We start from the raw sequence: 15,917 nt of genomic DNA on the forward strand, positions 1-15,917 counted from the left end.
TGCAGTCATCATCTGCAGTGATTTTGGGCCCCAAAAAAATAAAGTCTGGGGTAAGAGAATTCAAAAGTTAGTAAGGACCTCAAAATGAGTGAGTCTTAACCACATGTAAGGAAAATGATATTAAGAAGTAAGGTAACATGCCTAAGACCTACAGCTTTCTGGCTGGTAAAGCTCTAATTCCAGCCTGGGGATTTTACCCAATGTGATTTTACTACTTTAGTTTAAATGTGATATTCATTTCCATATTTTTCAAATCCATTTGACTAGTTTTCTTTTTCCTCTTCATTTATTGCATTTCATTTTAGAGGAAGAACTTGCTCTTTTTCTTTCAATGTATGTCCTCCTAGGAAACCTCTTAGGGGAGGGTTTGCCCTTACCTCTAACCCCTCCACTTCCATACACAAACACATGGGCACACTCCCCTCTGTCAAGCCGTTCATTTACCAGATGGTTGGGTGAGTTAGGGATGCACCTAATTAACGAATGGAAAAGCAGAGTACATTAGTTTGGCAGTAATGTGGGAGTAATGTTTCATCACTTTATTATTTATGAATGCTATAATCTAGAAAATACAATAGCCGGTAAAAACAATGGGATTACAGACTTTTCAGAAGCAGTCTTAGAGATTTTACCCTGAGGATGCTGAATCCCAAGAATATTATGACTTGCCCAGCATCACTTAGCAAGTTAGTAATTAGTGGCAGCTGGCTTGTTGTCACAGATTTTATTCATCCCAATCAAAAAGTGAGATTTCAGAAATAGTAAAGTGGGCCCTTGGACATTTCGTTCTTGCCCTGAAAAGACATAATTGTAGACAGTGTTTTCATTGTTTGAACAGGGGGATAGTAATTATTTTCATTCATGACTTAATTACCCAGTTGCTTCATAATTACCTATCTTAGACCATCTACAGTTTGTTAAATGTAGGAAATTTATTTTACAGCTCTATGAAAAGGTTGCTCTTCTTCTGACAAATTTAGGTGAGTAGAACCCTTTAATTTCATGATACATTATTGTGGTCTGAAAAATGCCTTCTCAAAGAGTCATATCTGAAACACTGCTGAAAAAAAGCATTCCCTTTATTTTGAATTGTGTACAACGGTTTGTTCTTTGCCCTCAACAGGACATGTTAACTATGTCTGAGAGCTGGGAGAATCTTTCCTACCTAAAGTTTTAAAACCTCCCACAAATAGCTTTCATGAGCTAACACAATTTAGAGTAGGTTTTCTCTTAATGCCCCAAAACTATAACATTACAAAAATACATGTGTATGAAGTACCTATAATCATTTAGGAAAGGAGTCATTTGCTACAGTCTACAATTTTTATTTAATTAAAAACATAGCCAGTCTTCATGGCATATAAAATCATAGCAAAGTTAGTTGCTTTGAAGACTAGGAGTCTTTTACCAGGAATATAGGCAGGCTAACTATGACAGACATTTGTAGAAATATATCTGGACAGTTACCCCTAAGACCCTGTAAAGCACCAGAGCAGTCTGGTGACCAGCTATAAGCTGTGTATTCACTACATTTTCAAGACAGAGGAGCTGTCCCAATTTCATTAATGAGATATTAGTCATTTTACTCTATGCAGTCTGAGAAAATTATGTGCTCCCACACAGAACCTGTTTTAATGCATGCCCATATGCAGCTTTTCCAAAAGGGGAAAAACACAGAAGTGTTTTTATTTATAATAATCATTATAATAAAAGATGCTGTTTATTTAGCCCTTCTATGTGCCAGATACAGAGCTAGGCACTTGGCATATCTCCTGTAAAGTCACAGAAATCTTCCATCACCACTATTCTTTGCCCCCAAAGATAAAAGTTCATGCCCACAGAAGAGATAACTGCCCATTGATATAGTCTTTGTCCAGGGGCAACTTGATGCAGGCTGGAAAAGATGCTGATAGAGATCCAGCCCTGGTCAGTCTGGTCCATCTGGGAAACCACCAGTTGGCTGATGACCTAGGAGACCTTCCTGTGTAACCAAGAATTCAGTAGCAGAAATGAAATGAAGCTAAAGCCCTAAAGCAGCCTTTGTCATTTCTTCCCTCCACAGGAGTATAGCCTTGTTCTGAAATTGACACTTAAGCCGTTTTAAATAAGATTCCCTGTGTCTCTCCCCTCCCTTCTCAGATATGCTCCTTGGAAGCATTTTGAGTTATCATTTGTGGGAAAGGAATTGATGGAGTAAAGTGATAAATGAGCAACTAGAAGCTCAGGGAATCTACGTAGAAACAGAAAGTACTGTTGCATTAAATGCATTTTCTTTGATGTTGTTTGAGGTGAGGATGGAAGTCCTAGTGAAGGATAAGTGCATTTGATGTGAGATTTCAGGTTGGAGGACTGAGCCATATTTTTGGCTGTATCACAGTGTCCAAAGAGCATTTGCTGTATGGAAGCTGAAATATGAGGAGATGAGAATTGGTGCCTGACTGATGTCAGGAAATTGTAAGCAGATGCTAGTATACAGTAAAAGCTCTAGAGGTGAGGTCATCTGGGTATTTGCACATGAGATTGAAAATGATGCTGGATGAGGGTGACAGGTAAAGGGGTCAGATGCTCATTCTGAGATGGGGATCTGACTCCTTCTAGTACAGAAGCACCTCACATCACAGTAGAAATAGAAGTCAAGACCGGAGAGTTATTCGGAGCTGGGAGGGGACCTGACCCCACACAATTTCCACCTATGAGGTGGGTCCTAAGAGCCAAAAGAAAGGCTCCTGCAAGGAGCCAGGGCTGGGCATGTGATGCCTTCAGCCTGGCTGTGTCTGACCCAGGCTCTCGGGGCATCCTAGAACAGAGGAACAAACCAGATATCCCCTCCCCTCGGACAAGTGCCACTTCCCACCAAACCTTTGTTGGGGCTGGTCTGGGAGCTTGAGGCTCCCTCGGATGGTCCATTCCATCGCTCACCATCTACCGGCCAGCTGGGACTCCTGCAGCCTCCTTGGACCGCCTGTGCACCCACCCTGTGTGTCTGGAGAGTAACAGAGGGAGCTGAGAGGGAGTCAGACGCAGCCTCTCTCAACCTCTGCTCCCCTTGTGTCCACAGAACAGCCTCGCACAGAGTCCGAGTGGGAGAACAGCTTCACCCTGAAAATGTTTCTTTTTCAGTTTGTCAATCTGAACAGCTCCACGTTTTACATCGCGTTCTTCCTCGGAAGGTAAGAACCCCGTATCTCCGCACCTCCTGGGGTTAGGAACAGCACGCAAAGGTCATTGACTAGGGATGACAGAGAAGGAAGCCTTTAGAGTGACCTCGTAAAGTATAAAAAGATCAGTCTCCTTTCCTTTACCTTCCCATTCCTGGGATGGTCTCTGTCAGAGCCCCTTGTACCTTTTCTTGCTAAGGTGAGTAGAAAAAAGTAGTTTGCACATGTGAAGGATGAGTGTAAATCTTGCAGGCTCCATTGGTATCTGAATCAGGCCCCTGGATCTCATACCTGTAAGAGCAGATGACATCGTGGAGGAAGGCGGGGAGCATGTCCTACATCCCTGACCACACAGAGGAGGGAAGGATATTCACATGGGAGGGGGGCTAACGTAGGATGCCGAGGGAGCCTGGGTTACTTCTGAATCCAGCAGTTCTGAGGATCTGGAGTGGCCGTGTCCCAGAATTCCGTCACCACAAATTATGTCTGAGGAGACGAGAACCAGGGAAGAGCCAAGTGTTGGGTTTTGGTGAACAGGATGGGCAGCCTCTCTGCAGTTTCTAGCTACTTCATGGAATTCTAATCAAATAGTTTTCTTTACATTACTAATATTCCAAAAGATCAACTGTACCCAACCTGCTGCTTACACAACAAGCACTTGATATTAAGCAGAAAATGTTAAAAGTCACAGCATGCAGCAAAAACTGGCCTCTGTGGTCAGAAGCCAGGCAGAACAGCCAGAAGAGAAATACACCCAGAGAATTCCAGAAGTTGCCATTATGCCATTTCTGGGGAGTTTTCCTAATTCCGTCAGACCTGTTCCTTATTGCACCATAATTTTCACTGGAGGATGTGCTAATCTGAATATAATCTTCATTGAAGGCTACAGGACGCTAATGGTTTGTTTTTCTGTGTGTGTTGAAGATTCACAGGACACCCAGGTGCCTACTTGAGGCTGATAAACAGGTGGAGACTAGAAGAGGTCGGTATTCTCCCATCACTCCTGGTTTCCTACAGACTTATATTAAACAGCCTGAGGGCAACTTTGTGCAGATTAGAAAGCAGACAGCCTTTCTTCCCGTCCATTGATTCTTGAATTTCTGTGTTTGCTTACCTCGCAGTGCCACCCTAGTGGATGCCTTATTGATCTCTGTATGCAAATGGGTATTATAATGGTGCTAAAGCAGACCTGGAATAATTTCATGGAACTTGGCTACCCGTAAGTACCTTAGATATCTATACTTGAGAGGCAGCATGTCTCTTGGCTATTGGCTTGGCTATTGGCTTTTCTAGGTGTGGCAAGTAAGATAAGCAATGCAGACTCAGCAGTTAAGCCCATGCATATTGTACCTGGAGCTAGTCTTCATGCTTAGATATTCAGAGACAAATGATGAAAGTAATAAACATGGGCCCTTTTTGAAGATTTAGCACAAACTGCATGAACAAAAGTGAATGTTCTTTACGAAGTCTCTGTGGACCCCTAAATATTGAATATCCACTTCCAAGCTGCTTTAAATGATGACACATTAACTGGATCTCTGTGCCTACTCCCCAGCCCCTGCAATAAATCACAAATGGTCATTTTTTAACTACTTTAAATTCAGACTATGTAGAAAAGGAATAAAGTGAAAGAAAGTGAAGTCGCTCAGTTGTATCCGACTCTTTGCGACCCCATGGACTGTAGCCTATCAGGCTCCTCTGTCCACAGGATTTTCCAGGCAAGAGTGCTGGAGTGGATTGCCATTTCCTTCTCCAGGGGATCTTCCCGACCCAGGAAATGAACCTGGGTCTCCCGCATTGCAGGCAGATGCTTTACCGTCTGAGCTACCAGGGAAGCCCAAAAAGAAAAGGAATACCCCCCTAAAAATAGGATTTAAAAAGGAAATTGGATTATTTCTAAGTCAGCATATCTTAACCAGTTAAAACTTTTATTATCACTAATAACAGTTTATGTTGATGGCAATGGGCAAAAATTTGCATCAGTTTTGTAAGGATAACTTTGAATTTGGCTGTGTTTACTCAGTTATGGTCAGTTAAGTTTTAAAGGGACATAAATCAACAGCAGTTCTATTTCTGCTTTAATTCTATACCTATAGGTTTCCATATCAGCCCAGTGTCCCCATAGAGAATTCTAGGTTTCAGGGAGGACCACTCAGCCAGAACAATTAGCTGGAACTTGTTCACTTTGGAAAGTCATCTCTTAGCTCCCTGTAAGAACCAATGCCAGTAATTTTCTCTTCTCAGATTTACTTTAGAAAACTTCTTCCAAGTGTTTCATGTTTTCTATAAAACTTTTAAAAAGATAAAGCATAAAATTAAAAAAAAATTAGAAGCGTATTCTCCTTTAAAGTATGATCCATAACTTATCAAAATGTCATAGATATCAAGGGAACTATATTTATCTTCTGTGAGTATAGATATAGAACAATATTGTGAATTAGGCAGAATTGTCTTTGATACCCATTTTCTTATTTAATTTCACATTTTTGTTTGGGCATTGCTGCTCTCAGATACCCCTCAACTTTCTCCTTGCCTCCTCCAGCATATAGACCTGACTCTCCCCGCACATTTCTTCAACCCTATTCCATATCATAAGATGCACTTCTGAACACTGCTAAGGTTAAATGCACTAACCTCACCAGTGTGAGCTGCATTTTACTAGGAATCAGAGCCCCCATTGAGTTCAAGCCAAAAGCAGACAAGTCCAGATGTAGACCTGCAGGCTTCTGTGTGCCAGGAGAGGAGGAAGCCTTTGTGGGTTTTCAGACCTTCTAGAATCCTCAAATCAGAGTTTGCAGGTCAGCACCCATGGTAAGACTGCTCATGGCTCCTTAAATAAGCCAGCAAGGCCAATCTTCTCCTCAGAGGTCTGAGTGTTGCCTTTACACTGGAGGATCAGTTTATCAACATTCTCAGTCCTCTAACCAACCCTCCGAGGCAACACTAAAGAGGAAACAGTTTTGTGAATGATTAAATTAAGTTCATCAATCATTCTGTTCACTTGCAAGTACAAGTGCTTGAAGTATAGCCTCCATTGTTACTTCCTTCCTAATCCAAGATCCTTCCTAATCCTAGGAGCTTTAGCTCCTAGGCAGCCTGTCCTAAATTTTTTCAACTATTGCTCTATATTTTAACTCTACTTTCTATTAAGTCATGATCAGTTATATGTGTGTGTGTGTGTGTGTGTATATATATATTTAATAAATTGATTTTGTTGTGCAGGTTAATTCAGAATTGGTGGACTAGAAGAAAAGTACGACAAGAACATGGGCCTGAAAGGAAAATAAGTTTCCCACAATGGGAAAAGGACTACAACCTTCAGCCGATGAATGCCTACGGACTCTTTGATGAATACTTAGAAATGAGTATGAAAATAGTCTATTTTATTCTATTTTTAAAAGTTTATTGAATTTTAGTTGATTTACAGTGTTGTGTTAATTTCTGTTATACAGCAGGGTAGTTACACATATGTATAACTCCGTTATACATATGTATATTTTTTCATATTCTTTTCCGTTATGGTTGACCATAGGATATTGCATATAGTTCCCTGTGCTCTAGAGTAGGACCTTGTTTTCTGTTTTATCCTATTAATTATAAATGTGAATTCTAGCTCTCTAGCTGCATTTAACTAGACATACACCATTATTGTCGAGGCTGACAGTGTGGAGGGATTCTTGAGCTAAATGCAGAGGAAGGGTATCTTGCTTTAAGAAACTTTATTGATAGAAATAGTGCCAAGTCACTTCACATTCTTCACGCATTGTGTCCTGTCCCTTGCAATAAATCACCAGAAGAAAAGAGCTGAAAACCTGGAGAACCAAAGAAAAAGGAGTGATCACTCATGGTATGATTGATTGATTCGTTCAGCACACATCTTTTTTTTAAAATTGAAGTATAGTTGATTTACAGTGTTGTGTTAGTTTCAGGTGTAAAACAAAGGGACTCAGTTATGCATATATATATTAAAAAAACATATTCTTTTTCATATTCTTTTCCTACAAGACGTTTACTATAGTTCCCTGTACTATATAGTAGGACCTTGTTGTTTATTTTATATATAGTAGTTTGTATCCAGCAGACATCTTTTGAACGATGTTATGTCCAGACTTTATGTTTGGCACTAGAGATACAGAAGGAATCAGGTACAGTCGTAGCTCTCAAAGAGTGCTCCGTGGCGGGAAGTCAGAGATGTGAAATGTTAAGTGCAATTAAGTAGCAGAGATGCTGCAGGATGAGTTGCTAGTAGGTAGAATGTGCTGTCATTTCTCTTGGAAAGGGTGGCAGGAATCTGGGAATGTATAAGCTTAATGCTACACTTCCATTGAAGGAATCTCATTTCTCTGTAGTCAAACCCAAGCTGTTTATTTTACCATCTATCTGAGAGCATGGACTTTAGAAACAGATTGATGGTGTTCAGTCACTGAGTCGTGTCCTACTCTTTGCAACGCCATGAAATGCAGCATGCAAGGCTTCCCTGTCCTTCACTATGTCCCAGAGTTTGTTCAAATTCATGTCCATTGAGTGATGCTGTCTAACCATCTCATCCTCTAATGTCCTCTTCTTTTGCCTTTGATCTTTCGCAGAATCAGGCTCTTTTCCAATGAGTCAGCTCTTTGCATCAGGTAGCCAAAGTATTGGAGTTTTAGCATCAGTCCTTCCATTGAGTGTTCATGGTTGATTTCCTTTAGGACTGACTGGTTTGATCTCCTTTCAGTCTATGACACTCTCAAGAGTCTTCTGCTGCTGCTGCTAAGTCGCTTTAGTCGTGTCCAACTCTGTGTGATCCCATAGACGGCAGCGCACCAGGCTCCCCCGTCCCTGGGATTCTCCAGGCAAGAACACTGGAGTGGGTTGCCATCTCAGCCCCTCACTTATTAACTCTGAAACCTTGGGCAATTGCTTAATGTCTTTGTCTCACTTTCCACTTCTCTATCATGGGGATAAAAAGAGTAACCACTTCAGTGTATCTTTGTGCGGACTAAATAAATTAATGCATGGAAAGGGCTTAGAACTATGCCTAGCTCAGAGTATGTACTGGATATATGTTAACCATGTCATTATTATTATTTTTCTTTGTATCTTCCAAGGGAGAAAAACTTAACAAAATATCTTAGCAGATACAATGAGTGTGGATAGATTTTCTTGTTTGGGGTTTTTTTTTTTCTAATTATGTTTAAGCTCTGAGACATTGGGGTGGAGGTGGGAGTAAGGGATGGGCAAGATGCATTAATTCTGAAAGAAGTAGTTGTTTCTGGGCAAACAGGAAAATTAAAGGAGTGGTAGAAGTGATGCTTAATGTTTCTCAGATCGCTTATGTCCTATGTATCTACCGGTGTTTTTAGAGTTTCAATTACAGAATGGCATAATGGTATAACTTGGAGAAGAAGTCAATTTGGGCATTAATAATAAAACTTAATAAAATGAATTCAGTAAGAGAACTAACCACTTGGAGGTCTCTTAATGGATTCTTCTCCCATAAAGAAGGAAATGAACAGTAATGTTGGTGTATAGAGTGCTTGAAAAGAAACTGTTGAGGGGTTAGAACTGGTAGTGCTCCAAATACTACAGTAGCTTTGCAGCAAGAAGCAAATCTCTGAAGTATCACAAGACTAGTGAATACTAATCGCTTGCTTCTGTTATTATTTTTGGTTATTTTCTTAATGACCTTCCTGCTTTGTTATATTTTTAAAAAATGTTTTCATTGAAGTAGAATATAAAGTGAGAAAGGCATATAAATCAAAAGTGTATGTATCGGTGAATATTCACAAAGTTATGCATAGATGTAACCAACCTATGTAGGTGAGGAGTTAACATACTACTGGCATTGGACCCAAAGCCAGTCCACTGCCTGGCTTTGAAAATCATTCTGTTGGAAGACAGCAATACCCATTTATTTACATATTATCTATACTTACTTTTTAAATTTAATTTTTATATTATAGCTGATTTACAGTGCTTTGTTAGTTTCAGGTGTACAGCACAGAGGTTCAATTACACACTGTTGTTGTTTAGTTGCTAAGTGGTATCTGTTTTGCCACCCCATGAACTGTAGCTCCCCAGGCTCCTCTGTCCATGGGATTTCCCAGGCAAGAATACTGGAGTGGGTTGCCATTTCCCTCTCCAGGGGATCTTCCAGACCCAGAGATCAAACGTGTGTTTCCTGCATTGGCAGGCAGATTCTTTACCACTGAGCCACCAGGGAAGCCCCTCAGTTCTATATGTATATATAGATATAGATACATATCCATTCTTTTTCAAATTCTTTTCCCTTATAGATTATTACAGACTATTGAGTAAAGTTCCCTGTGTTATGCAGTAGGTCTTTGATTATTTTATACATAGTACTATGAATATGTGAATAACAAACTCTTAATTTATCTCTTCTCCCCAGCTTTCCCGTTTGGTAACCATAAGTTTGTTTTGGAAATAAGTTCATCTGTATCATGTTTTTAGATTCCACTTGTAAGTGATATCATATAGCATTTGTCTGTCTGACTTACTTTGCTAACAATATTCTCTAGGCCCATTCATGTTGCTGTAAACGGCATTATTTCATTCTTTTTAATGTCTGAGTAATATTCCATTGTATATGTGTACCACATCTTTTTTATCCAGTTCTCTGTCAACAGACATTTATGTTGCTTCCACATCTTGGCTATAGTATATACTGCTTTGATGAACATTGGGGTCATGTATCTTTCGGAATTATGGTTTTCTATGGCTCTATTCCCTGGAGTTGGATTGATAAATCATATGGTAGCTCTACTTTTAGCTTTCTAAGGAACCTCCATACTGTTCTCCATGGTGGCTGTACCACTTTACATTCTCGCAAAGCATGTAGGAAGGTTCCCTATTCTCCACACCCTCTCTGGCATTTGTTATTATAGACCTTTTGATGATGACCATTCTGACTGGTGTGAGGTGATACTTCATTGTAGTTTTGATTTGCGTTTCCCTAATAAATAGCAATGTTGAGTGTCTTTTCATGTGCCTGTTGGTCATCTGTATGTCTCCTTTGGAGAAATATCTATTTAGATCTTCTGACCATTTTTGATTTGGTTGTTTTTTCCATAATACGCTGCATGAGCTGTTTGTATATTTTGGAAACCAATCCCTTGTTGATGACTTCATTTGCAAATATTTTCTCCCATGTTGTAGGTTGTCTTTTCATTTTATTGATGGTTTCGTGTGCTCTGCAAAAGCTTTTAATTAGGTCCCATTTATTTTCATTATTCTAGGAGGTAAATTCAAAAATATATTTCTGTGATTTACGTCAAAAAGTGTCCTATGTTTTCCTCTAAGAGTTTTATAGTATCTGGTCTTATATTTAGGTCTTTATTCTTTTATATGTAGCTGTCCAGTTTTCCCAGCACCACTTATTGAAGTCTTTTCTCCATTGTATAGTCTTGCCTGCTTTGTCATAGATTAATTTACCATAGATGCATGGGTTTATTTCTGGGTTTTCTGTCCTGTTCCATTGATCTGTAATTCTGTTTTTGTGCCAGTAACATGACTGTAACTTTGTAGTATAATCTGAAGTTGGGGAACTTGATTCCTCCAGATTCATTTTTCTTTCTCGGGATAGCTTTGGCTATCTGGGGTCTTCTGTGTTTCCATACTAATTTTTGAGATTTTTTTTCATTCTAGTTCTGTGGAAAATGCCATTGGTAATGGAAATTGCATTGAATCTGTGGATTGCCTTGGGTAGTATAGTCATTTTGATAATATTAATTCTTCCAACCCAAGTACACAGTATCTTTCCATCTGTTTGTGTCATCTTCATTTCTTTCATCAGCATCTTAAGAGTTTTCAGAGTCTTTTGCCTCTTTAGGCTTATTCCTGGATATTTTATTTGCTTTGATGTGATGGTAAATGGGATTATTTCCTTCACTTTCTGATCTTTTGTTGTTAGTATACAAAAATGCAACAGAATATACTATTTTGCTTCCTGCAATCTTAACCAAATTCACTGATAAACTCTAGTAGTTTTCTGATAGCATCTTTAGGGTTTTTTGTGTACAGTATCATTTCATCTGCAAATAGTGACAGTTTTACTTCTTTTCCAAATTGGATTCCTTTTTCTTCTGATTGCTGTTGGCTAGGATGTTCTGTCCAGAACTATGCTGAATAAAAGTGGTGAGAGGGGACGTTTTTGTCTTGCTCCTGATCCTACAGGAAATGTTTTCAGCTTTTCTCCATTGAGTATGATGTTAGTAGTGGGTTCGTTATATATGGCCTTTATTATGTTGAGGTATATTCCCTCTAAGTCCACTTTCTGGAGAGTTTTTACCATAAATAGGTGTTGAGTTTTGTAAAACATTTTATTAAGATGATCACATAGCTTTTAAATTTTTCAGTTTGTTGACACAATATATTGCACAATATATTGATTTGCTCAAGTTGGCTTTAGGCAGTTGGCGAAAGCTACATTCCCACCCTTTTGGTGTTTGAAAGTGAAGGTAAAGTTGCTCAGTCCTGTCCAATTATTTGCGACCCTATGGACTGTAGCCCACTAGGCTCTTCCTCTGCCCATGGGATTTTCCAGGCAAGAGTACTTGTGGGTTGCTATTTTCTTCTCCAGGGGGTCTGCCCAACCCAGGGATCGACCTCAGGTCTCCCACATTGCAGGCAAACTTTTTACGCTCTGAGCCACTAGGGAGTCCCTAAGGCATCTCAACACTGGAACCTAGCTGCTGTTGAATGGGGCCAGGTCTTGATGAGAGAAAAGGCAGCCTCCAGCAGAGCTCACATCAGTGACTACTCCCCAGTACTTCTGCCACCATTGTCCTTGTCCCCACAGTGAGCCACAGCCATCCGTTGGAGATCTTTCACCCCAGGAGACACTCCAAGGCCAGAATGTAGGTCTGGGCCAGGTTCCTATGAAGTCACTGCTTTTTCCCTGCCCAGTGCATACGAGATCTTGTATGTACCTTCTAAGAGTGTGGTTTGCCTCAGTCCTGTGACGTGCCTATGATCAAGATCCACTGGCATTCAAAGCCAAATATTCTGCTGAGGGTTTTTCCTCCCCGTGCCAGATGCCCAGACTGGGGAGTCTGATGTGGAGCTCAGAACTGTTACTCCTATGGGAGAACCTCTGTGATACAATTATTTTCTCTTTCCAGCAGGTATGGGATTTGATTATACCACAAAAGTGTCCCTCCTACCGTCTTGATGTAGCTTCTTGTCTTTGGATACAGAATATGTTTTCTCATGGGGTGTAGTCTTTTTTGTTGATGGTTATTCAACAGCTGGTTGTGATTTTGGTGTTTTTATGAGAGGAGGTGAGCTCAAGTCCTCTATTGTTTTGCCTCTAACTGGTATCAAACCTTTTTCTTCTTCTGTCATTGATTTTTAATTCTGCTGTGGTCAAAGGATACTCTGTGGTATTTTAGGCATTTAATATATGCTGAGATCTGTTTTATGCCCCTGAATATTTCTGTTTTGATGAGTGTTTAAAGTGTATTGTGCAATTGTTGAGTATAATCTTCTATGTCTATTAATTGGCAAGTTTAACTGTGTTGTTCAAATCTTAGATTCATGTCCTATTAAACTTTGTCTATTTCCTCTACTAGTTACCAAGAAGAGAGTGTTAAAGTCTACAATCATACTTGAGAATTTTTTCTTAAGTTCGTTCTAGTTTGGTCAATTTTTACTTTACATACTTTGAAGCTGTATTGTTATGTGCAAACAGTTTAGGATTATTCTATTTTACTGTTGAGTTGAGATTTTAAAGTCATTCTTTATCTATAATAATGTAATATTTTGAAGATGTGATGGGCAAGCAGCTAAGGAACTAACTGTAAACACCCTCCAAGGACAGAACTGAGCCTCTGTGGTCACTGGCAGAGAAAAAGGTCCACCCTGTTCTGTCACAGCCAGGCAGGTGGACTGAGCTTTACAAAAACCATACCCCAGGACTAACTTGGCTTAACTCATGACCACACTGATCATCTCCTTCTTTGCTGCAAAAGAACATCACTAAGAGCAGAGATCAATAACTTATTCTTAAAGGGCTAGACAGTAAATAATTTTGACTTTGGCGGTCATGATGCAAGATTGAGGCTATTATATTTTAAATGGTTGTATAGGTATTTACATAACTACTTAAAATGTAAAAACTATTCTTAACTCACAGGTTTAAAAAAAGAAACAAAGCAGAGAGTTATCCAGATTTGGCCTTCAGGCTATAATTTGCTGACCCTTGATCTAGAACTTTTATATGTCTGGCATACAATAGAAATTACTAGACTTAAAGACTATTGAAAGAAGCAAAGTAAGTATAAATTCTTAGCTGGGGTAGGTGTCTGCTATTTCAAAGATGAAAGCAGAAGTATGTGTGGTCAAACATCATGAAAAATCAAGGAAATGTGGTATTACATAAAGAAAAATAATATTTCAATCTAAGTGGTAAAGAATTCAAAACAGTTGTAAAGAAAATCATTGAGCTACAAAAAAATCATGGGGAGGTAGTCCAATGAACTTGCAAAAAAAATTAATGAACAGAAAGAGTCCTTTACTAAAGAGATTGAAATTATAAAAGAGAAACAAATTATAGAGCTGAAAATTCAATGAATGAGATGAAGGTAACAGGACAGACCAGATGGAAAAAAGAATAAAATGACTGGAGGATGCTGCTGCTTCTAAGTCACTTCAGTTGTGTCCGACTCTGTGTGAGCCCATAGACGGCAGCCCACCAGGCTCCCCCGTCCCTGGGATTCTCCAGGCAAGAACATTGGAGTGGGTTGCCATTTCCTTCTCCAATGCATGAAAGTGAAAAGTGAAAGTGAAGTCGCTCAGTTGTGTCCGACTCTTAGCGATCCCATGGACTGCAGCCCACCAGGCTCCTCCGTCCATGGGACTTTCCAGGCATACTGGAGTGGGTTGCCATTGCCTTCTCCAGACTGGAGGATAGGAATATAGAGATAATTCAGTCAAAAGAAGACAGAAATTTGACTTTTTAAAAAGTAAAGAAACCCTGTGCAAACTATCAGATTCAATCAGACAAATGTGAGAATAATTGGTATACCAGAAGAAAGTGGGGAGTAGGAGCCAGAGAGTTTATTTAAAAAAAATAACTGGGAACTTTCCAAACCTGATTCCTCTGCCGTCTTGATTTTGAAACCTGAGATCAAATTGCCAACATCCATTGGATCAAAGGAAAAGCAAGAGAATTCCCGAAAAACATCTATTTCTGTTTTATTGACTACGCCAAAGCTTTTCTTTGCCTGTGTGACTCACAACAAACTTGTGGAAAATTCTTCAAGAGAGGACCACCTTACCTGCCTTTCTCTAATTATTAGAGAAATGCAAATCAAAACTACCATGAGGATTAGAATGACCATTATCAGAGAGTCTACAAATAATAAATACTAGAGAGGGTATGGAGAAAAAGGAATCCCTCCTGCACTATTGGTTGTAATGTAAATTAGTGCAGACACTATGGAAACCAGTATGGAAGTTCCTCAAGAAATTAAAAATGGAGTTGCTGTATGATCCAATAATCCCACTCCTGGGCATATAATGGGACAAAACTAGAATTCAAAAAGATACATATACTCCTATGTTCATGGAAGTGCTATCTATAATAGCAAGACATGAAACAACCTAAATGTTCATTGCCAAATGAATGGATAAAGAAGTTGTGGTATATATATACAGTGGAATACTACTCAGCCATAAGAAATAATGAAATAATGCCATTTTCAGCATGTGGATATCTAAAGTAAGTCAGAGAGAAAGAAAAATACCCTATGATATAACCTAGAAGAAATAGATAAGTTTCTAGAAATAACCTACCAAGGCTGAATCAGCAAAAAATAGAAAATATGAAAAGATCAATAATGATTAAAGAGAGAGAATCAGTAATCTAAAGTCTCCCAACACAGAAAAACCACAGGACCAGTCAGTTTCACTGGTGAATTCTACCAGACATTAAAAGAAAACAAATCCTTCTCACCTACAAAAAAATTGAAGAGGAGGGAACACCCCCAAACTCATTCTTCAAGGCCAGCATTACCTGGATACCAAAGCCATATAAGGATACCACAAGAAAAGATAACATTGGACCAATATTCTTGATAAATACAACTGCAAAAATTCTCAAAATATTAGCAAGCCAAATTCAAGAACACAATAAAACAATTGCATATTACAGCCAAGTGGGATTTATCTGTGATGCATGACTGGTTCAACATATATACATTTTAATGTAATATATCAGATTAATAGGATGAGATACAAAAATCATATGATATCTCAATAAATACAGGAAAAGAATTTGCAAAATTCAACACTCTTTTATGATTAAAAAAGAACCCTTGACAGATTGTTGTATGTGGCTAAAGCTGTTGGCCACACTCTTGACTTTTGCCTGCTATAGCTCTGGAATCAATCATTTCTCCAAGGAGCCCTGGTTCCTTTTACTAGAGAATGGTATTTAGAAAACTTGAGATATGATTACTACTCCTAGGGTGCCATTGCTTCCAGGCTCAGGGAGCAACTGTTTTTCAAGTGTCCTGGCCATCTTTCTAGAAGATATGTTCCCTTTGCTTTGGGGGAACATAGGGCTTCCCAGGTGGCACCGAGTGGTAGAAAATCCACCTGACAAATGCAGGAGATTCAAGACCTGCAGGTTCAATCCCTGGGTCAGGAAGATCCCCTGGAGGAGGAAATGACAGCCTGCTTCAGTACTCTTGCCTTGGAAATCCCATGGACCGAGGAGCCTGGTGGGCTACAGTCCATGGGGTCACAGAGTGG

General features: G+C 39.4%; 1 protein-coding gene across 13 annotated transcripts in view; it reads left to right on the plus strand.

The window, feature by feature from the left end:
• The window catches only part of ANO4 (anoctamin 4), a 433,131-nt gene that overhangs the window by 377,682 nt on the left and 39,532 nt on the right, over positions 1-15,917 (plus strand). For all 13 annotated transcript variants that reach the window (XM_018048154.1, XM_018048157.1, XM_018048156.1 and 10 more), the window contains 5 exons: positions 944-980; positions 3,059-3,170; positions 4,083-4,140; positions 4,280-4,377; positions 6,381-6,523. In XM_018048154.1, coding sequence (XP_017903643.1) covers positions 944-980; positions 3,059-3,170; positions 4,083-4,140; positions 4,280-4,377; positions 6,381-6,523 — 448 coding nt within the window. The remainder of the gene's footprint in view (positions 1-943; positions 981-3,058; positions 3,171-4,082; positions 4,141-4,279; positions 4,378-6,380; positions 6,524-15,917) is intronic.

This window comes from Capra hircus, chromosome 5, assembly GCF_001704415.2.
Source record: "Capra hircus breed San Clemente chromosome 5, ASM170441v1, whole genome shotgun sequence".
Classification (NCBI taxonomy): domain Eukaryota; kingdom Metazoa; phylum Chordata; class Mammalia; order Artiodactyla; family Bovidae; genus Capra; species Capra hircus.